The sequence below is a fragment of the Macrotis lagotis genome, chromosome 5 (genome assembly GCF_037893015.1).
Source record: "Macrotis lagotis isolate mMagLag1 chromosome 5, bilby.v1.9.chrom.fasta, whole genome shotgun sequence".
In the NCBI taxonomy this organism is placed as follows: domain Eukaryota; kingdom Metazoa; phylum Chordata; class Mammalia; order Peramelemorphia; family Peramelidae; genus Macrotis; species Macrotis lagotis.
The window spans coordinates 131,781,407-131,806,272 of record NC_133662.1 but is presented as its reverse complement, the minus strand read 5'-3'; the positions used below and the strand labels follow the sequence as shown (position 1 = coordinate 131,806,272).

The 24,866-nt window shown below is 33.8% G+C and overlaps 1 protein-coding gene across 1 annotated transcript in view; it reads right to left on the bottom strand.

The window, feature by feature from the left end:
• Positions 1-1,408: 1,408 nt before the first annotated feature.
• RNF217 (ring finger protein 217) overlaps positions 1,409-24,866 on the bottom strand; it is a 155,658-nt gene continuing 132,200 nt past the window's right edge. Inside the window, exons 4-6 of the mRNA XM_074187496.1 lie at positions 24,255-24,456; positions 11,996-12,067; positions 1,409-9,936 (exon numbers count right to left, since the gene is read on the bottom strand). Of these exons, the coding sequence (XP_074043597.1) occupies positions 9,863-9,936; positions 11,996-12,067; positions 24,255-24,456 (348 nt within the window). The 3' untranslated portion in view covers positions 1,409-9,862. The remainder of the gene's footprint in view (positions 9,937-11,995; positions 12,068-24,254; positions 24,457-24,866) is intronic.

Below are 24,866 nucleotides of genomic sequence, written 5' to 3'. Positions count from 1 at the left end.
TAATGAATTACTGAAGGTCTGACGTCATCTGATAAAATGTATAAAAAACTGAGAAATAAATCCCAAAAGGTAACTGTCTTTTGTATGAGTAACCAAAAAAATAACATCATTCTTACAGGTACATTCTGATACTGAACCAGAAATACCCCAAATTGTTGTTATTCTGATTGCAAAACAGGTATAAATATTAGGCAATAAGTTCCATTCAACTTAATAAAGCATTTTATAGGAATTGTTGAGTAATAGTTGTAGCATTATTTTAGATTTAAGTTTTCTCTTGTTGTAACTTTCAATTGGCTATAAAGCAGTCAGTAAAAGAGTTGAAATAATTATTTCTTAAAATTGTCAATTTCACTAAAATAATTTATATTGCCAAAATTAATTTAATTTATGTGAAAAATATAAGACCAGATTAAAACCAATTTCATCTGTGTACTTTCAATGGTATACTTTTATGACTCATCCCAGTTTGCCCTACTCCCTTTTTTTCCTGGTTCAGACCTATGATTTCATTGGTATAGGAAACTTGTCTGCCAGAACTCTTCTTTGGCTTATACTGAGAAGGTAAGTGTCCTGGTTAAGATTTTAAGCTTTCTTATCTGGAGCTTAAGTCTAGTATTCTATCCACTATGGCCACAATGCTTTTAATTTATGACTGCACTTTAATCAACTACTTGGAGCAAACAATCTAAAATTCTAGGAGGAAGGGGATAGGAGGAAGAATAGGTTTGGAAGGTGACAAGCATTTATTTTTCCCATGATTTATCAATGTTTTTGTTTCTTATAACAGGTACTTAACAATGATCACACCCCCAAATATATAACATGTGACTTACTAACAAGTCTTACCATACCAAATTCTTTATATTTGTCATGTAAAGGAGTGCTACCTGATTTCTTTCGAGTGTTCTGCTCCTTCATAAGTAAGTCTTTCAAAACAGTGGCAGAATGCTGAAGATGAGTATTGTGAGAATGAAAAGGACAACACATATTATTTGTCCTTCATTTCCAAAGACCATGACATCAGGGAGGTGATGCCATGACAAGCATGTGAACTGGATTTGATTGAGGGGGTGCTGTGCTATGTTACCACCTCACTTTCTCCTCTGGAGTCATCTGGGTTCAGTGGCCAGATATGGATCAGGATGACCAGAGATGGCCCTGGATCAAGGCAAGCAGGGTTAAGTGACTTGGCCAAGTGATGCTTATATGACTAGTAAGTGTCAGAGGGTTGCATTCGAACTCCACATATTATTTACAAAAATGCTAGCTCTAATGCTATAGGTAAGATCTGTAAGACTTTATTCATCATGACCCAGATTAAGATGGATAAATGGCAAAATTAAGGGACTGAAGGGCAGCAATATATAACTTTCTTTTTAAAGCATTAGGGGTGTGTGTTATTGCACAACCACATCTGTGTTTGTTTGTGTGTGTGTGTGTGTGTGTGTGTGTGTGTGTGTGTGTGTGTGTTTGTGTAAAAGGCTATTTTTTCCTTAGGCTGTCTGAGCAGAAGAAGACATACACTATGGAGTTCTTCCACCTCCATCTTCACACTCCTCAGCTTCTAGTCCAGCATATGGAAAATAAAACTTTGACTACAGACATAATGATTGTTTTAGAACAGAAGAAGCTCTTAGAAATGAAAGCCAGTAGAAATCTTAGAGCTCGTATAGAGGCTGACTGAAAGAAAATGATAGGAAAAGTGCTAAGATTCCTGAGTGAATACAGTGTAATTATTTTCAAACTACTAAAGAGATTGTACCAAGTTTAGATCCTTCTCTAATGACCTTTCTCAAACCCCATTGGGGAAAATAAAAGGAAGGGTGTTAGAGGTTCTTGGCACTATATGCCACTTGGGGTGAATGCAGTTAGAGGCATTCAGTAAATTGGTATGCTTTATCTAACTCATCAGTTGTGAAAAGGAAATCCAGGTCAGCTTGGTATCACTGTTTTAGCACTTCTATATTTTACATATATGAGGACATTTTAAACAAACTCTCCTCCAAAATAAGTGCCCCTCCCCCTTCCAAATCACAGTCCATCTTCAAGATTGCTACTTTACTAGTGCTCCTGTTTTAGGAGCTAGATCCATGATAAAAATCTTTTTCACTCATTTTAACAATTATCTATATATTCCTACAAAAAGAGGAATTCAAGGCATTTGCAACTGATAAAATGACTTCTACAGGGGAAGGAATAATACTGGCTACAGTCTACATGATTTAATAGAGATTATTTAATGGCATGGCACCCTTAATTCAGTGTTGCATGGTTGGATCAAGCATCTCATATGGAAATGATTCTATACTAGCTGTATTGTGCCCCCCACCCTCCAAATGCTGTAGAATTGTTTGGAAGAAAAACTTGTCTGCAAGATAATTACATTTGGCTATAGTATGTTTATCAATTTCTCTATTAAAAATCATACTTTATAATTAAATAGCATTTTATGTTTTTTGGAGTGCTTTCACATCAAATGAGAAATTGGATCATCACAATAATTCTGGGGCAATCAGCAAGACAAGTGTTACTACCCTCATTTTGCAGATGAGGAACAGGAGGCGCAGAAAGGCAGTGGAATTGTCTAATAACACACAGGCTGGGGCTGAGACTGGAGCAGGAGTCATCTGATGTCTTACATAGAGCCCACTACACATCATTTAGCTCAGTTTATTAGTTCCAAATCAGAATTTGGAACTGCCCAAAAGCTACTCTCTGACATAATGACAAAAAATAGCAAAGGAATAAGTATTGTGTTTTTAGAAATATCGTCAAATTAATGAAAGTACATTGATTTTGAAGAGTTAGAGTAGCACCAATCTTAAAATAATAACTAGTTTTCTAAATGTTCATTTGTAAGATGTTTATTTGGAAATCAAACCTCATTTTTCCATAGAAACGTACTAATAGTAACTATTAACCACCAAATGTAAACAATGTTTCTATGGATAAATGCACTGAGAACATTTCCTTGCAGGACTTTGACACCAGAATAAGTCACTAACAGCGATTCTATGAATCTGGGGTATAAACTCCAGCAAGTTGAAGACTGGGGAACAAGAGTAAAGGCTTTAATTATTTGGGGAGTAAGGGTCCAGGTCTACCTGCAAGGACGAAGAAATATTCAGTCTAACTCTCAAAGTCACTTCTCAATACTTGGCTGACTCCCTGTCCCTTTTTCATGCCTTGGGAGATTGAGCCACCTACTTCATTTTCTACTGATACTATCTATTGCTCTTGAGCAAGGTTTTTTTTTCTTTCTTGGCTCATTACAGAACAGAATGTAATTTCAGAGCTTCTTCTATTTGCTTGGGGGAAGGTAGACCTCAAGTAAAGAAAGAGAAAGAAGAGGATTTTATGTGGCCACTGGCAATCCCATTGTATAGAAGGGCTATACATAGGTCAGAGACTGTATTTGCATGTCCTTTGATCAAATTGTTGCTTTAAAATCAATTTAGTTTACTTTTTTCCTAGGAAACAGTGACATTTCTCAATATTGCCATTTGCACCAAGAAGGAAAATTCTTGACACTGTTTTTTTCTTTCCAAGTAAAATACAGCCTAGTTATAAATTATGCTTATTTCCAGTGAACTTACAACTCAAAGCAATTTCTGTATCTGAATTTCATCTCTCTGGATTTAGCAGCAATTATAAAGATAAGAAAGAATTCTTCCCCCACAGTTGAACAAAATACTCCAAAGGTCAAGGATAAGGGACTGCTATGAAAAAACTGCAATGTGCTAAAATTGGTAGAGATGATATTATCTGATGTTAATTAAAGAAAAAAGTGACACATTATTAGAAAACAAACAGGATAATATCTGCAGTACAAAGGAAAAAGCCATCTTTTTTCATTATTGTTTATACTTGCCTTGCACACATAAATTTTACTGCTAAGCTATGCAAAGTAACCAACCATCTTATAGTTATGAGAATATTTCTTGAAAGACCAAAGGTAATAATATTGCCTTGTGCTTTCTGTTTATTGTATTTTAAGTATAATGTACCCTTCTCAGAAGAATGCGATGATCACCAGCTCAAAAGGAAATCCTGTGGTCTTGCAATTACTTTGCTGTTCTATAATTGGCAACATTTCTTTTCAGTGATCAATAACACAAATAAATGGCATTCTGATTTGAACTTTACTTCAATAGAAAACCAGGCAATTAAAAGGTGCTCTGCTTAAACAATTAGAACTATATTAAAACTCAATTATCTTATCTCTGTTTGGGGGGCCTGTAATTTCATTGATGGGGATAGCCAGGAATTGGGAAACTCCTACTACTGAAGCAGACTAGCAACTGTACTAAATGTTTAAAGAGAGTTCTCTGGGATGCCAAGACACTAGTGACAATATGTGTCAGAGGCAGGACCTGAAACTTTTCATTGTGAGTTACTTCTCAAAACTCCCTTATCACGTGGCTATAAATAAAATGATGTAGACTTAAATGGACCAGGAGTGAAATTATATACAGAAACATGACAACCACATAAAGAGAAACCTGATGGGCAGTTAGTTTGCAACGTGAATGTTGGTCTTAGCTTCTAATACCAATATTAAAGGAAAGAAGCTTCTAATGTCAATATTAAAAGAAAGAAGGAATGTCTTTTGTTTTCTAATTTTTTGAATTCATATCTCAGATCATTAAATAGCCCAAAATATTAAACCAGTGTTCTTCAAATTAATTGTATGCATCAATGTTTTCCAGATAATATCTGCAAAACAAAATCTCCTTGGGGGGAAGACATGGTCTCAACTTCTTTGCTTTCTTGAGGTCTCCTTCCTTTTGCTTCCTCCTATTTTTGAGACATGAGAGGGACTAGAGATATTTTTTTGTACCTAGAAAGGACTATAAACTTATTACAAATAATAATAATAAAAAACTGTAAGGAACAAACATAATTGAAAATCCAGCATACTTGAATTGGCTATTGGTGTTTATAACTGTTCTGAAACTTAGAGGAAATCCAATTACTCTATTGCTTAATACAGGGCCCTGTTGCATAGCAATCTTATAATGAGGTTGGAAAGGGCATCAAATATTTTCAAATAAATGTTCCAACTATGTTATTAATGTTTAGGTATCTCTCATGTACTAGGCATATCAATGAACATACTAAGATTATACTGTCTTGGAACTTCTGATACAAACTGCCAGAATTAAGTAATCTATAAATCTAATATTTCAACCATTTTCATCCTAAAACTTTTCCTTTGTTCAGGAGACATAGACTTTTGATGGCATGTTCATCTCATCTGCTTTACAGCTGTAAATTTTGTTTGGAAGTAAAAATAAAGTAAAAATGCAAACTCTTAAAACTATTCTTAAGTAAATAAAATATGTATTTTGAATAGTTGATGAAAATGTATTTTTAAAACAACTTGATTTTGCATAGCATTATAAACTCCAACTTCATAATCTAATTATTCAAATGGCACAGAGGATTGTAGAGAAATTTAAAGTGCATTTGCTAACTTTAAGGCTATATTATGGTCTTAAGAAAAATAATAGGGGTGGCTAGGTGGTGCAGTGGATAGAGCACCTGCCCTGGAGTCAGGAGTACCTGGGTTCAAATCCAGTCTCAGACACTTAATAATCACCTAGCTGTGTGGCCTTGGGAAAGCCACTTAACCCTATTGCCTTGAAAAAAAACCTAAAAAAAAAAGAAAAAAGAAAAATAATAAAGTTGGAAAAATTACAAATTTACTACAAATGGCATAGAATTCAGTGACAAAAATGAATCACTTTTCACTTTCTAAAGCAAAATAAGGTTAAACATAGGTTAGAATATGACAATTTGAATTTTAAGGCATATGTTCATTTTGTTAAGGAATTTAAAATATTACTATGGCTTTTAGTATGAAATTTCTTATGGGATTCAGTAACAAAAAACTTATTTTGAATACAGTGTTATTCAGGTCCTATTAATCATTAAAAAATATAAATACAAATATAACAAGCAGCAATAAAAATCAGGAATTAAAAACGTTCTATGTAATATACAAGTAGTTATATCATTTTGATAGGAGTACTCTAATTTAGCTTTCAACACATGCAGAAAAGATGCGAAAAGAATACTGTTTTCCTTTGCATCATGTCAGAAATGTATTTTTTTTCATTGTTTCATCAGTAAGAGTTGTGTATCTATGGGATGGAGGTCAAGCAAAAAAGGAAGGCAGGAATAATCAGAAAGAACATGGCAAGAGAGGGTCAGGAGAAGAAAGTCAAGGATATTACAAAGTGAGGGAATTAGGGAGGAATAAGGCCACCTAATTCAAGTAGGAAGGACTGGGGAGATGCAAGCTGATATAGTTTTGGGGGAACTGAATCTTGATACCTCAGCAAGAAGAACACAATCAGATAGAAGGTTGTAATCCTTCATATCTTGTATTGTATCCTCTCTGTCCAAGTGTCAGGATACAATACCTCCTATCAGGAAATCTAAGCCACGGGAAATAAATGATGCCTGTGCCAGAACATCAAAATATACAGATTTTTTTTTCTATTCTTAGCCTTAATCACAAGGAACCTTGTTGGGTGGGCTTTGGGGTAAAACAAATGTGACATCATCATTTGATGTACTGAAAAGAAAATCAACATGACCTGAGACCTTCCAAGTATGGAGTGTTCCATACTCTTATCTTGATAGTTCTTCAATGAATGTGGCTTTTCATGACAATAACAAAATCCAGTATCATTAATCTGCTAACATTTTTTTAAAGACCTTTAATTACAGTAAGAATGAATGACACAGTGGGGCAGTAGATATGAAATTAATGGTTAGGTTTGGAAAATGTAAAAACTCTTCTCAAATAGCTCCACAGAGTAATTTTTAATTCTAAATTTTCATTTTTTAATAGACTTTAAAGCAATATGGCAACCTGATTACTATACTCTTCTCTTGTCAAACTATTGGCATCCAATCACATATTTTGTTTTCAGTGAAAAATGAAAATTATCTTCTAGTTCTTTATTTTGGCAAGATATCTAATTTGAATAAATGAGCAGATGAAATAAAGATGGGAAATAAGTGCCCTGTCTTCAAAACAAAAACATAACTATTACCTTCTTCTAGATTAAGTCTTTTCATTTTCTTTAGAGGAGAATGATAGAAAAGTACATGCTATGTAGAACTTAACAATAATTATTTAATTTTTTTTGCAAATACCTTTAGATATGAAATAAAATACCACAACTACATACATGGTAGAAGCCAAATTATTTTCCTCTACTTGGTTAAACTAAAAAACTATAAAAGGTATTTTGTAAACATGCTACTACATATTTTCTAACAATGGATTAAAAAAATTAAAATTCACACACAAGTTACAGATGAGGTTTTACCCTCAATGATGGCACTAAAGTAAAAAAAAATCATTCTATTTTCTTTTCTTAAAATCTTCATTATACCCCATCAGAACTTCAAAAATTACTACTTCAAGCTACTTGAAAGAAAACGGTAGTATATCAACCATCTCATGACAAATGTATGAGTAGAATTTTTTAAAAAAAAAATCAATAAAACAGAATAAAGGAAATCCTGTGCAACCAAATGCAGAAACAATTCAAAGTACTAAAAAAGCCTTTACAGACTTCATATCAGACACCAACTCAATCATTCAGAAGTTGGAAAGTTTTCTAAATAATATAAAAATACCCCCCCTCCCAAAAAGATAAGTTATTTAAAGGAAGGAATACAAATCCCTGAGTAAGCCATAGACAACAGATATAATAGACCTAAGAAAATAGATTATCTAGGACCAGACATATACTATTCAACCAGTCAATATTTGTGTGCATACAATTTATATGCAACCATAAAAAGATTTTACATAAACATATATATGTATAACATACATATGCACATTCACATATGCACACATACAAGATTGAGGGCAAATGCTTATATACATAAATTATAAAAACAAAGGCCCAAGTCAGGAAAATATGCATCACAAAGATAATAAGTTTAAGACATATAAATACATGGGTTTTGTCTGGAAACTCTTTCAAACTTGGTACTATTTGAAACAATAGTACTACTTTTCTTGAATCAAGTTATACTCTTTCAAAAGATGTTTTGCCAGAATCATTATGGTATAGCATGTCTTTACTATGAAATGGAAGATTACTCCAGGAGTTCCAAAATGTCTATACAGCGCATTAAATGAGAAAGAATGAAAGCAAAGTATCTTAAGACTGACACTAAGAAACTCCTCTCCCACATACATGTCAGTCTAACCAAAAATGACACTTTTCCCATTATCTGGAGAACAACAAAGAGCAGTTATATGTATGGATATCAAGTGTTTCAAAGGAATGGACTCTATCCCTGGTATACAGCTAGGTTTTATAGTTGTGGAGGCAGTTATGAAGAATTTAAGCTGCTCAGGCTCCATTTTGTTCACTCCACTGGTGAACTTTCATGATTAAAAAAAGGGTTGGCAGATATTTATCTATTTGTCTCCTCATTTTTGAAGAAACTGGGATCTGAAAAACTTCCAGAAACACTTTCCTTCATTTAATTTCTCCATTTCTTCTCTAGCAGCAGATTTGGGTTTTTTTTTTAAAGTACATAACCAAGATCACAGGAATCTTGTTTTTAGTGAACTCCTTCCATAAAAATATCACTAACATAGTTACAAAACTTTGAACAGCAGGCATGAGACTTAACATCTGAAAAAAAAGTTTGTTTCTGCAAAAGTCCAAGATCAAAACAAGGGAAAGGAAATAATACAGAACTTTAACCTTAGGGACAATTCTTTATGATCATAATTTAAAGTTTTCTAATTCCATAAAGGATTTTTATATTTAAGCAGTTTTCATTTCAAATAAAATCTATTCTTTGGATTGACTAATGAAATTCCTGTGCATCTTCATGGAAATTCATATTGTTATATGCACAGGAAAGGATGAACCAAAAGGAAAATAAGGAATATTTTTCCAGGACTCAGTTTCTGAGACCATTACATATCAATGCTGTTGGTCCACAAAATTTGATACTTTATTAAATAATATTGTCTTTTTTAAAAATAATAATAATAATAGAGTTCTTGGATATCTTCCACATTGACCTTTGTGTGTCCTGAGACAGCAGAGGACCCTAAGCCCAATCTGAAACAGTCCTAACAAAATACAGAAGAATATTGTAGTATTATGTGACTAGACAACTACTGGATTATTGGGGACAACTCTAACACATATTTACTTGCACACTGACACATGGATTTCACTATGCCACATGCTTCTTCTTTTCATTTGATTTCATTAGTTCCCTTTTAGGCACTGAGATTTTTGGCAACTGCAACTCCTGCCAAATGGCTGAATTACAATGCTTGGTCCATAGGTAGAACTAGGTGGATATGATGAGCCTCTGTCTTCTGAAATTTGACTTTGCTTTAAGGTAGAACTAGGATGTGACCTATTCAGAACACATCCCAAAAGATGAGCAGGAAGTTCAGGACACAAAGACAATTTAAATTACCTTCAGCTCTTTCTCATAAAAGTCCTGATCAAATAAGCTGCATGTTGTTACCAAAAATGCTTTCATAAAAGGACAATAGGAAGAATTACAGTTTAAATGCAGAAGTCTATGAAAGTAACCTGGAGAGCAACTCCTTAATTTGTGTTTAAGCAGCAATCAGAAAGGGGGAAGGGGTAGGCTACCCTTTTTGGAGTGCACCATAGCAAGGAGGCATTCTGGCCTGCAGCAGTGAACTAAGAGGAGAGGAGATGGCAAGAAGTCCCTCTCAGTTTTCAGGATGGCGACTTGCATATGGATGCCCGTGTTCTTCGTTGCACCATTTTGTAAGACCCATGACAGGGCTCGGATCAGTGCGATGAAAAAAGTTTGCTTTTCACCAGGGCATACCTGTCCGTGATCGTTTTCTTTGCTTTTTACAAAGGCAATAGATGGGAAATACAAATAAACCTGGGAAAAAAAATCCACAATATGTATTAAAGATATACATTATACCATGAAGTCTATGTTTTCTGTGATTTATAAATTATAATAAGCTATATCTTTTATAGATTTTGTTCAAAAATTTATCAACAAAGTCTTTGAGAATCCTTTCTAATTTGTGAGGGTCAAAGATTCCATCCAACCTTGTAAAGTGGCTAAAACCTATGCCCACTTTACAAGGTTGTGACTTTAGCAAGGATAGAATGTTATTTCATTTTCCATACTATTCATTTTCTTGGGCTATATGGACAATTGACTTTATACCAGACATCTTCCTTTGAATAATTCTGCGGTGATGATTTCTTATTTTTGTCAAATGAAAATATTTGCCTATTTAAATATATAATAAGGAAAGACTTAAAAAGCTTAGCATAAATAAATTTCCATGGCAAATATTTAAATGAATTTTGTTTTCTTCAAATTAGGTCTACAATAACTGATAGATTTCACAAGTTACTTCCTTCACTGTCTATGATGAATACCATTTTTTCTTGAAATAAATGTCTAGGGGTGGCTAGGTGGCGTAGTGGATAAAGCACCAGCCCTGGAGTCAGGAGTACCTGCGTTCAAATCCGGTCTCAGACACTTAATAATACCTAGCTGTGTGGCCTTGGGCAAGCCACTTAACCCCGTTTGCCTTACAAAAACCTAAAAAAAAAATGTCTAAAGAAGACTAGAATCTCATTCTTTTGATGCCAGTCAAGAAATAAATTCCCTAAACTGGCAAATGCTATAGCTAAGAAAAGGAGAGAAAAATATGTAAGTGAATTATTTACTAAATTATTTGCTAATATGTAAGTGAATTATTTACTAAATTATTTACTAAACTAAGTCTACTGCCTCCACCCAATGTTTTATTCTGATCTCTCATGTTGAAATGGATATGGTCCCAGCTCTCCAACTTTAAGTCCTAGTAGCAAACTGTATCTCTCATTTTGGAACTTGCCTCACCAGGTGCAGAAACGCCCATCTCCATAAGTTTGCCAGGAGAAAATGATATATTCTGAACCCAACTCATTAAGACTCATACCTCCTAAGGCATGGCAAGTTGCCACAGGAACAGTATAATGAAATTGTGAGGTTGTTTTTTTTTTTAAGTTTTTGCAAGGCAATGGGGTTAAGTGACTTGCCCAAGGTCACACAGTTAGGTAATTATTAAGTGTCTGAGGCCGAATGTGAACTCAGGTCCTCCTGACTCCAGGGCCGGTGCTCTATCCACTGTGCCACCTAGCCGTCCCTGAGGTTGTTTTTTTTTTTTTAAAGCACAAAAGCATGCTACCCTGAACTATTTTTTTTCCCTTTTTGGTTTTTGCAAGGAATTGGGGTTAATGCCCAAGGTCACACAGCTAGGTAATTTCTGAGGTCAGATTTGAACTCAAGTCCTCCTGATTCCAAGGCCAGGAACTATTCCTCAAACCTATAATTTCATTGCTGTAGACAGCTCCCAATAAGGAACTTCTACTAAAAAGAATGGCTATTTTCTTTGCAATCTGTAGTTTCAGAGAGTTATCTGAAGTTAGTCAGAAATTAAGTGACTTGACTAGGGTCATAAAGTCAGGATATATCAGAGGTAGGACTTGATTTCAGTTCTTTCTGCCCTTTGAGACCAGCTTTCTATCCACTTTGCCACACCTCCTCTAGGTTTGAACTTAATAATTATAATAGGAGCTCACATTTAAAACAACATGCTTTCCTCAAAAGAAAAATGACATTTGGTTAATATAGCAAAGTTCATCCCAATATAATAGATATGGAAACACAGGTTTGGAGAAAGGACATGCCTTTTTTTCAAGGACACAAAACTTGTATCAGAGCTTGAACTCTATGCCTACTACTCTTAATAATCATGGGATGATTATTTTCCCAAATAATTAATTTTTCTACTACTAAAACAAAGTCCAGACTTTCAAACAGTTAACAGGAATTTGTACACATCATATTCCTGTTACTTTTTTCTTATGTTTTCATCACATGAAGGAGTTCCCATCTCAAAAACATATAAGTGAGGAAAGAAAATTAACCTTACCTATTACAACGGCTATGGCCCCAAGTGCCAGTCCCAAAATCAGGATCAGAGGTGCAATGATTAATTTTCCAGCTGGAAAAAAAGTCATTATAAAAAAATTACATGTATATTTATACAGCTTCTTTCAAAGTATCTTTCAACTTTTAATGTTAAATATAACATGTGCTGATGAAATACCCTTTATAAATCTAATTTTCTTTTAAAGTTTTAAAAAATTAGGTCACCATTCCATTTAAATAAAGAATTAAAGTGTTTTTTTAGTCCCACAAATTCACAGGATACACATTCACAAAATTTTGTTAACATGATTCTGCTATAGTTAAACACCAAAAGCAGAACAAAGTCTCTAATAACTTACTTTTGTTTAAAAATCAATTATCTTCTTGTGCTTAAATTTTACATTTATACCAACTCAACTTTATTTTTAAATTGGCAAAAGATTAAAAGTGCATTTATACTCACATTCTCCCTTAGAGGAAAGCAGAGGATAATGTATGAAGCACTTGGCTCTTGATCAGAAGTAGTTATATGAGTACTTGATCCTAGACAATATTCTGAAGGCAAGGGGCTCTGATTATAGACAGGCTCCTGGTGACCCAAGGCTGGTCTTTGGGTATATATAACTTACAAAAAAAAAAAACAAACCAAGTGCTATGGGCTACCTCATAGGTTCCTTAAATATGCATGGATAAATAGTACTTCATATTAGACTGTAATATCTTCTTACCAAAAACTACCTCTCTCCCAAACTTCCCTATTTTTTGTCAATGGCAGCATTATGCTCTCAATATATAGGATCAAAACCTTGATGTCATCCTCTATTTTCATTCTCACTCAGAATCAGTTACAAAGTCTTGTCACTCTTACCTCCACAACTTCTCTACATCTGTCCTGCTTTATACTCAGAGAAACTACCACAGGTGTGACTCTATGCTGTTCTATGGGCAGTGGTCAAAAGTTTCACCAAATGATAAGAATGTATATCAAATGGTTTTCACAATTATAAGAATTCATATTGATAAGATTAAAAAATCTGAAAATAAGAGTTTTCCTTTAACTGAAACTCACAAATTATCACAACTTCCTTTACAATCTGATGAAATTTCCTTAGTTCCCAGAACTTGCTTTCACAGTGTTTTCCCCAAGGGAATACCATTCTAATCCCAAGATTATTCTTTCTCCATTTATAGAACCCAATTCTTGACACCAAAAAAATTGATCAAAAGTATAATCATGATGGTGATGGGTCACAACTTACCCCATAAAAATCCACAATCAACAATGGGAGGAAACTAAACAGAACAAGAAGAGCCTTACCCAGCTCAGTGAGAGGTAATTTTGTCTCCTATAGTTGTTATACCCCTTTCAAATCAATCCATAAGGAGAAGATACACTTAAGGGGAGGGAAATTGATCAAAGGTCCCTTATACCAACAAAACATAGCAGAAGAGAAATGAAATTTGCAACAAGTAAGGAATATAAGGATACAGAACATGGATTTACAATTGAAGGGGACCTCAGACATCATAGAATCATAGATTTAGATTCACAAGGAAACTTAAAGGTCAGGTAGAGCAATGCTTTCATTTTACAAAAAAGGAAACTGAAGCCCAAGTAGGTCATGGTGTGCCCAAGATCACATATAGGTAGTGATAAGTTGATCTGACCAAGTGCACAAAACTCCACAACCAGCATACTATATATTGTATTATGTGACTGAAAGAAGAATGAATATTCCCTACAATCACATAGCTCCACAAGCAACAGTTTCACCTAGCAACAGTTGGATAATTCAGAAATGTTTATAAATACCTGCATTTATCCTTGCATCTGCTCTTTGCTGCTTAATTCTTCCTTCTCCCCTTTGTAGTATGAACTCATTTTTAAGTTGATGGCCTCTCTCAAGTAAAGCCAATAAGTACTAAGGAATGTCATATTTTAGGAGGCTTTCCCTAACCCTAATTTCTGGAAGTAAAAGTCATTTTTACTTTCCCAGGTTCCTTATAACATTTTCCTTAGACCTACTCTTTGTACTTATTGGACTCTTCAGTGTATCACAGTAATTTGTATACTTGTCTTCTTTTCGCAAGACCTATGTTGTATCTTAGCACCATGAACAGAACAAGCATTTGAATGTTTGTTAGAGGATGCTAAAAAACTGGTGCTGAATATTCAGGGGGAAAAGTCTGGACAGATCACAAAACAGAGAACCAGTAGATTATACAAAAATAGTATTCCTGCCATCAGTCTTCCCCTTAAACTTTGTCTGAAATGGAAAGGCAGCATGGCCCAGGATAAAGGAAAGGACTTAAAGTCAGAAGATCTTGGATGGAATTTACTTTGTATTATTTATAATATCAATAATAACAGCATCTTTACTGTGTGGTTTTGTGAGAATCAAATGAGAAATCAAATGTATAAAGTGTTTTGGAAATTTTAAAGGTCCAAATAAATATTATCTCTTATTATCATATTAGTGGATCAAAGAAAAACTGAATCATTCAATCATAAATTATATAAACAGTTATCCTAATGAAACAGGCATGAAATTATGAACTGATGAAACCATAATTTAAAATATTAAATAAAAATATATACACAAAGATTAACCCTGTGTTAACCCAACAGCAAGAAAGGTTAGACTATAGGGTTTTCTGATGTAACTCTATAATTTTTATACTTTTAAGTTTGGGAGTGGGGTATGAACAAGAGTTAGCTGCTACTTGCACTGAAATTCTACCCTGTGGATAAGACTTGGGAAGAATTTGGCCAGCTTGTTTTAGGGAATTTGTTCATGTGATATGTGATCAGGTTTTGTTTTGTTTTGTTTCGAATTAAGTAAAATGGGAGAGATGTCATATTTTGTCCCTGGATTAAAAAAAATCAATTTCATAATCATAACATAGAGGAGACATGGTTAGACAGTGATTTTTTCTCACAAAGATCCAGGGATCTGAGTTCACTACATCAGCAATGCTATAGGCAGCCAAAAAAGCTAGTGTGAAATTAGAATGGATTAAGAATTAATGTCCAGAATTAGGGAGGTGATTGGTTCTGCTTTCTTCATTTAAAGAGAAGAGCCATAGAATGCCAACTAAAATGATGAAGGATCTTGAGTTCATGCCATGATGAGGATCAATTGGAGAAACTGAGAGTATTTAACTTCAAGAAGAGGGAAAGACATAATTAGTATTTTCAAGTACTTAAATGGGATGTCAAAGGATGAGGGATTGAACTTCTTTTACTTGGTCCCAGAAGGCAATGAGCAGAGATTATAAAAACAAATTTAGAGGGAAAAACATTCTAAAAATGAATTGTCTTCCTGAGGAGACAGTGAATTTCCCTCATGGAGGTCCTCAGGTCAAGGCTGTCAGATATGTTATGGAGACAATTTTGGAAATGTGCATTGAACTGGATTGTATTAGTCACTTATTCTTGACTTTTTAAAAAGAATAGCTGCAATTATGAAATTCCAATCCAAGGTGGCTTGAGGGTCTAGAAATGGGAACCAGGAGATGTTCACAGGTACTTATTTCCAAATGAATAATTTAATAGTGTTTATGACACGCTCCAATCATGTATAAACATATTTCATACACCCCTAATGACAGAAGAACTACTGACTTTGAACAGATATAAGAAACATACTCCAAGAAAAAAAGGTATCTATTTCATAGCTTTCTAGTAACATTTATCAAAACACTTTGAATATCTATGTATGTGACCCTTTATATATACCATTTTATTAAGACATGGAATAGATGTAACTACATCTGCCATACCACCAGTAATGCATTATAATTGGAAGAGAACACTGAATAAGAATATGAAATTAAGAAATTAAGCTTCCACAGAAGCAAAATTTAGTTTCTTTCTGTAAGTTAGAAGAATAAGTCACATTTTTATTCTTCTCAAAATTTAAATGGTCAGAACTGGTGAAAACAGTTTTATTTCTTATTCCAAAGAAGGTCATTCCATCACCAGTACCTACTGAAAGGTCATTACAAATACAGGATATCCCAAAAGTCTTAGTGTTGGATTTATTTTAATATCTTAAATACTTAATTAGCTTTTAAGACATAAAAATCAATTGCTGAATCAATCTTTTAAGCTGTTAAAGTTTAAAATAGCAATAAGACTTTTGGAACACCCTATATAATCAATTAATCTCCCCTGCCAACCTGAAAATGAAGACTACTCCAAGGCATACTGAACAATATATTTTAAAGGGCATACCTATTATATAGATAGATATATAGATATATGTATAGATATATATACATGTGAGTCAATTTACATGTTTTTCTTTTACAAAGACTTTCTGATGGACTATGGTATACAGTTATTAAATAACACAGTACTCTTTCAATAAGTAAACCACAACTTATCTACATAAATCATAACAAAAGAATTACAGAATGTCATTGTTATTAGACAGAGTCTCAGATACAATTTGGTCTAATCCATACCAGAATAAGGACTCCATCTACAGTATTTTAGTTTAATTCAAATATTTAATAAGTATCTACAAAGTTCTTTTGTAGACACTAAGTATACAGAGGCAAACACAAAACATTCTTTCCCTCAAAGAGCTTGCATTGTACTGATGGGTCCCAGCATCTTCATAAATTGAAAAGGGTAATTTGAGGAGAGAGCAAAATTAACAATCGTGGGATTCAGGAAGGGCTCTCTATGTCGGAGCTAGAACTCAAAGAAAGCTAGGAATTCAGTGGTGGAAAAAAAATGAACAAGAAACATTCCAGGAACTGATTGGTGTCAGATGGGATATAAAATTCAGGAAATACCAAGGAGAGGAGTATAAAAAGAAATAAGACTAGAAAGGTAGGCTGAAGCCAGGCTATCTATGGAGGAATTTAAAGGCCATATAGAGAAGTTTGTAATGATTCTAGAACAAACAGGATATCTAAGAGAAGAAATGATAGGAACTTTGAGGGAAAAATAACCCCTTTATCAAAGAATATGTAATATATACATATGTATATATATATATATATATATAAATATATAAATATAAATATATATATATATATATATATAAATAAATAAATGGGCATAGTCTGATATGCTGAAGGTTTTTGGAGAAAGAATTTAAAAGGTTCAGGGAAAGGACAGTCAGAATTCCTTGGACTAAAATTTTACCAACTAAGTTATTAACTCAGGAAGGTTGGTAAGCTCTCAAGAATGAAATTCTGAAGAGATAAAGATAAGCAATTCTTAGAAGAGCAAAAGGCAGAGATATCTAGAGAGCACTGTAAATGGACAGGGAAGTCATCCAGCAACTATAATTTTTTAAAGACTGTCACAGAATCTCAGAGTAGGAACAGAGCTTACTGGTCATCTAATTCATCCAATATTTGAACAAGAATACCCTCTATAATATATCTGATAAGTAGTCATCCAATTTCTGTCTGAAGACCTCCAGTGAAAGGGAAACTTATTAATTCCTAGGCAATTTGAGCAGCGCTAGTTTTTAAGAAGTTTCTCTTTTCCAGCCTAAATTTATCTCATTTTGACTTTTAGATATTATTTCTAATTTTGCTCTCAGGAGCCCAAATAAAAGCAGTTCAATCTCACTTTTGTGATAACCCTTCAGAGACTTACATACAGTATCATGACCTCCCCATTCTCATGTCTTCACTTCTCCAGGATAAATATTCATGTGTTCTTCCTAAATCATAAAAACCTTCTCCAAGTTGGCACATTCAAGGATGCTATGTAGATTACAAATCTACTTTCTAAAATATGACAACAAAATCTGGCACAATTCTCCAAATGTTTTCCCATGGTAGAGTCCATTCTTTTCAATGTTATGCTTGTGTCAAAATGAACTTTTATATATAACTATTGTTTGCAGTGGCAGAAACAAAAATATAAGATGCTGTCTGCAAAGCAATGCAAAATTTCTGTTGCAGATTCAAAGAGAAACACAGAGACAGGCTAGAAGGCTTTAGAGCTAATTTGCTAAGTATAATACATAATTTAAAAACACATGCAGCTCATATTGGGGATTCACAAATTCATGTAAAATCATTTTTCTGTTCTTATTTATACATGGAAATTATAGTTGCCTTGTATTTCTTAAATTCAGAATAACCAAAAAATTAACATTAAAAAATTCTCATTCCATTCTATATTTTCTAGAAGCAATCCTTTTTCTTTGTTGTTTGGTTGTCAACCCTTGTGCCCAACTCCTGTGGCAAGTTGCCATAGCAACTGCTTATCTGCCACACCTGTTCAGTCCTGAAGGCTTAGTTCTGGGATCTTCATAGCAAGCCTCCACCTATTTATAGCAGGCTTCCTGTCTTGTTATATGACATTGAGTTAGCTACTCCTGACTGGCAACTGGCAGATTCTTTCTAAAGCCTTTGTGTAAAAAAGAAGCTGCCCACAGCTGAAAATTTTAAGCTGAATTCAAACAGGAATTATTTCTCACCTCTTCCTGCTTTTCTTTTCTTTCCACCAAGATTGGATTCTGATTGATTCCCATTTTGACTCTATTGATCACAGCATTTTCTAATCACCAGGGGACACCAAATGAAGTTTTATCCATTTTTGCCAACTTTTACAGTGGTTTTGCTACCTTTTCTTCCCATGTGAAAATGGACTAGCTCCTTCTGACTAGCATTTAGAAGGTTCCATCCCAAAGCTCTAGGGAACCTAAATACTTATTCCAATGATACTGTTATTGTTCAAAAACACTTTTGAAATTAATATTCTCAGTGCAAAGAATCTTTTATCCTTTGAGGGTAGACTTGATTTTGAGGCAAAATTCTTTGGGGTCATACAATCTGAAAACACAAAAAGAGTCTGGTGGAATGAATTGAAGATATTTAGCAAGGAGATGAGAGGACTCAAGAAAGAAGTGATAGCTATCTTAAGTATTTGAAGGACTGTCAACTGGTAGGGAGATTAGATAAAGTTCTGTTAGGTCAGAGGACAGAACAATGATGAGTGAGAGCCACAAACAGAAAATTTAGGTTTGATGTCAGGAAAAATTTGCTAACAATTAGAGCTGTCTACAAATAGCATGGACTGCCTCAAAAAGCACTGGGTTCCCCTTCCTTAGAGATCTTTAAGCAAAGCTGGATGATCACTTGTTGAATATATGAAGTGTAGATTCCTTTGATGTCTGTAGTGATTTATTTTTTCAAATTATTTTTATTTATATCATTAACTGTTTCTCAATTACATGTAAAAAAGTTTTCAACAATCATTTTATTTTAAATCTTCAGTACCCAATTCTCTTCCTCCCTCCTTGAGAAAGCAAGGAATTTGATTTCAATTCTACAATATTCTCCTAGTTCATCTAATTTCACTTTGCATCAGTTCATAAGTCTTGGCAGGTTTTTCTGAAACCATTCTGCTTGTCATTTTATAGCAAACAGTATTTCATCACAATCACATACCACAACTTGTTCAGCCATTCCCAATTGATGAGCATTCCTCAATTTCCAATTTTTTAACACCACAAAGAGCTGCTATATTTTTTTGGTAGAAATAGGTCCTTTTTTCTTTCTCCCTTTAGGATAAAGTATTTAGGAGTTGTATTGCTGTATCAAAGGAAATGGCAGTTTTATAGTCATTTGGGCACAGTTCCAAATCTTAAGTATCTAGCATAATGTCTGACACATAGTAGGTACTTAAAAATACTTACTGATGAATATAATTGCTTCACTCTTTTATAATTACACCTCATAATCTCTTTTCCTACAGTAATCTGAATCACAGCTATCCAATAAACTAGAAAAAAAAGAGACTTCACAAGGTTAAAAATTTGTCCTAGTCCTAAGTTTGACTCTTAGGATCATATTATTTTTGGTATTACCTTTTTATTTATCAATTTTTGATTTCAGTACAACAAGCAATGATTAAGCTTCTACATTTCCTTGTAAGCATTTTATATTTTATCCTAATTTGAAAGACAAGGGGCAGTCAGGCCAGGGAAAAGAGAGTGAGAAGAAATGTGTAGTTACCAATATACGATAATTGTTACTGTTCTGTCAAGTTTTTTGAACAACAGAACTTTCCTGAGTTGCAGACCTGAAGAATAGGAATACTTAGGCAGGCCAACTTAAGGGGGGGGGGGGAACCACTCACTTTCAAATACAAACAGTACTTCAAGGCATAGATGCATTTATGTATATGGAGGTATAACAAAATTATGTAAATATGCATATATATGTACATATATATAAAATCACAGCCCTAGTTTCTATCATATACACACACACACACGCACGCGCACACACACACACACACACACACACAGATGTATGCATGGCTGTTTATATATGTGTATATGTACATACAACCATCACTTTTAAAAAACAGTACATCAACACATATACATATATGCATATTTGTATTACACACATTTATAGATCTGTATGATGATATTTGTCCTTTGTTCTTGAAGAGGAACAGGACATCAGGGAGGTGATGTTATGACAAACATAAATTGGATCTGAGAGAGGAGAATGCTATGCTGTCACCACCAGTCTCACTTTCTCCTCCAGAGCCATCTGGGTCCAGTGACCAGATATGAATCAGGATGTCTGGAGATGACCCTGGATGTGAGGTAATTAGGATTAAGTGACTTGCCAAAGTCTCATAGCTAGTGTCTGAGGCTGGATGTGAACTCAGATCCTCCTCACTTGAGAGCTTTCTACTCTAGAGGGCATAGATCTGTAAAGCATCTTGGCGTAATAGTGGATAAAGTGCTGGATTTGGAGTCAGGAAGACTCATATAAATGGGTCAGATACTGTCCCAGATATGTATTCACTGTATGACCCTGGAAAAGTAACTTAACCCTACTTTCTTATAATGCATATTGTGCTGGAGAGGGAAATGGCAACCAACCTACTATCTCTGCCAAGAAAACCCCAAATGGGGTCACAAAGAGTCAAACAGATACAACTGAAAATGATGCAACAGCAACAACACATAGGCAAGCATATAATGCTCAAAGGGGGTCTTAATTATAAATAGATTTTATACACACACACACACACACACACACGTACACACACATTCACACCTTTACTGGGTGTCTATTATGGTCCAGAGACAACTCTACAAATACTAGATTTCCTTCCTTAAACCTGAGCAATTTTAATTGGTATGTCTTTAGACTCAAATCAGTCAACAAACATTTATTCTATTCCATTGTTAAAGGCAAAACAATAAAAAACCTAACAACACAATATACATATATACATATATATGTATATATATATATATGAAGAGAGAGAGACAGAGAGAGACAGAGAAGAGACAAAGAGAGAGAGACAGACAGAGAAAATAAGTATAAATGGAAGGTAATTTCAGACAAAAGACACCTGCAGAGGGGAATGAGGAAAGCCTCCTTTAGAGATAGGAACAGGATTTATGCTGTTTTAAAAGAAGCCAGGAAAGTCAGGAGGATGTTGTAAGCATGATCTGAGGCAGCAGCAAATGTCTGAAGCAGAAGCTGAACTCAGAGCACACTGACTCCAAATCCAATAGTCTACTATGCCTCCTAGCTTCTTAAAAAAGATTAGAAAAAGAAAAAGAAAAGAAAAAATAGGATAGTTCACTTTAAGTTTGTAATTCTGGAGTTAAGGATCAGTTCTATTGAGCTCTAAGAACTGATCCTTAACTCCAGAATTACAAACTTAAAGTGAACTATCCTATTTTTTCTTTTCTTTTTCTTTACTCTCAATGGCACCATTTTTAAAATTGTTCAAGTACAAGCATTGATTCTATCTTTGGGTGACAAGTGATGAGTAAAGCACTACAAAGACCATTTTTGAAAGTTTAATGACATGACCATGATAAAGATTAGGAGAAGAAATTCAGAGCTCTTTATTATTATCTCGCTATTCCATACACAATCTAAACTATTAATTATACCCTTTACTGACTAAAAACAAACGGTTTAAATACAGTATATGTTAAATAAGATAGACACTGTACTCAAGGGACCTACTGCCTATATGAGGAGTCAAAACTAATATACATGAAATAATAAGGGAATAATTACTTGTTAAACTGCAGGTTTTGGCTTTGTTTAATTTATTTATTTGGGGGGTTTGGGGGAGGAAAGGAGGCAACTGAGGTTATGACTTGCCCATGGGCATTGGTAGTAAGTGTCTGAGGCCAAATTTGAACTCGGGTTCTTCTACCTTCAAGGTTTGGTACTTGATCCATTCCACCACTTTGCTCCCTCTGGCTTTGGTTATTTGAAAAGAGAAGAGTTGATAAAATCAGAAAAGATGTCAATGAGAACAAACAGTTTTGGCAGAGGGAAACAATGCACAAGGAGAGATAAAAATAATATAACCACCATAAAAACCCTTTGTGAGTCATTAAATAGATAAATCCAAGAGCAATAAAGGATACATTTTTTATAGTGGCAAAAGATTAACATGAAGTCAGATTGTAGAGGTGCTTCAAAGTGAGGCAGGAATTTGAAATACACAATAGGAAGTCACCTCAAATTCTGGAGCAGAGAAAGTGATATGAGGAAAATGGCGAGATTAGTCTAACAATAGAAGGTAGCATGGATCTGAGGAGCAATATACCTCAAATGAAGTTAGATTCTCTAGGAATTAGTGAGCCAAGAAATCTTAAAGTGTAGATTAGATATATTATTAGTTTAAGATGTTATAGAAGATATTCATGCTTTATAGAAGGTCAAATCATACTAGAGGCTCTTAACCTTTTTTATGTGATTGGATCTGTGTGCTACTCTAAACTTTTGAATATAAACTGTTAATAATGTTTGTTTTCTACATTTATAGTTGAAGGAAATGCTAAGTTGGCAGTTAAGAGGTGAGTGAAAATAAATATATAATTTTTCTTCCATTCAAATTTGTGGGTCCCCTAATTTAGATAATCTCTAAAATTTGTTCTTAGTACGTTCAGAACTTCACGCTATCTGTTTCTCAAATATCCTCAGGTGTTGCAATTTGGCTCTTTAGTGACTTGATGTCATTAGTTCTTTCTCTAGATACTTTTAATCATTTTCCTTTTTTCTATAAGCCATCTTATGAGTCATTCTTTATTGAAAACTCATACTCAAGTCCATATCCTTCAGAAAGTCAATCTAGATTAGGTGGAGCAGAGAATTTATTCTCCCTTGAGCAATACCATTTCTCTCTAACTTGAGAAAATAAAAGTTGGATAATGAAAAAATTAAATGTTACGTTCACATATGTTCCAGCTTGTTTCTTGTGTCTTTGGTACATTTTTCTTACTGAAAAGTACATTGGAATGTTCAATTAAGCAAATAAAGAAACACAGATGCACATTTTACTTAACTTTTGTTGAAATATACAGCTAAAGGAGATTTTTTTTTCCTATTTGAATAAGGTCTTCCCAAACACAGAAATTGCCTATTTAAAAAGAAAAACTTATATCTACATGTGACTAAGAAAATTGTAATTTGGTTGTTTCATGAAAAAATTTTGAGGTATTTGAAAAGTAATTAATACATCAAAACAGATTTCTTATATTTCTACCAATTCTGAGATGCATCCCTAACATCTTTTACAGATATAAATTGCACATAGTTGTTAAAAAAAAAAACAAAACTGTGTCATACAAATAGAAAGCAAAGGAAAATATAAAACACCCAAACCATCTCCTTAATTTTGAAGAAACACTACAGATAGGTCCCATAAATGCTCTAAAAGTATTCTAAAAATAACAAAGTATTTAATTTATAGATTTGGAAGAAGGGTCCTCTTTTCAACGAAAGCAAAAATTCTTTTTTTTTAAATTTTCTATTAATTTGAAAGCAATGGTCATTGAATAAGAGTAGCATGAAGACTAAGTATGAAAGTACAAGATGGAGAAAAACATAAAAGAAATACAACTGAGACAAAATCCAGATTACAAAACCCATAACAACTTTTAAGAAGCCACTTTCTTTCTCCATGTAGAATATTTGATGGAATACCACCATCTTATTTTTTGAAAGCTATCTATCATTCAAATAATACAAATGCTTACCATGAAATGTTTAAAATGTTAGTCCCTGAGAAATGAAATTGTGTGAGGTGTAGATTCCAAATTAACCACTTGTTTTTATGTAGGTAAGGGGTACCAAAGAACATTATATAAATCTTCACCTAACATCATATAAACTCAGCCGAATTTCCATTTCATTCTCTATCTAACCCACAAATTTGAGACTAGTATTTAAACTACTTGTTCCATGTGGTAAACTTATGAAAAATCATATTATATACTTACCACATACTGAGCCTCGCACTAATCTCCTTAAATGCGGTCTCTCAGGGAGGTAGCGATATTTGCATCCAAATATACTGAGGTTTGATGTGTGGTCTCCAAAGAAGCGGAGCTGGCGATATCTCTCCCCACAGCGGTAACAGAAATTAGTGTTACATTGTGAACAGGTCATGTGGTCACATCCTTCTGTTCTCTGGATGTGGATCTTTATCCATAAGATAGGAGTAAAGAAAAAGAGGAAGGAAAAAGTTATTAAAATATCGATTAAATTAAAACAGTTAAAAAAAAAGTTCCTACCTGAAAAAAGTTAACTGTAAGTTTATAGATTGAAAAGCATCTTTCAATAAACTTAACAGTATACCAATTTACTGTCAGAGCCCTCAGACAGTTTTTCTCTTCCTTTCATAAATATCTGTCTGTGTATACATACATACATACATACACACATATATACATACATATACTCACATTTATATAATATACATATGTAATGTTAAAATCAATCCTGAACAAAATTGTATTTGTACCTAAGATAGTATTAAGGCCTAAGGACTTAAAGAAAGGTAAAAACTAGTTATTGACCTCAATGAATTTACCTTGTGATGGAGAAGACAT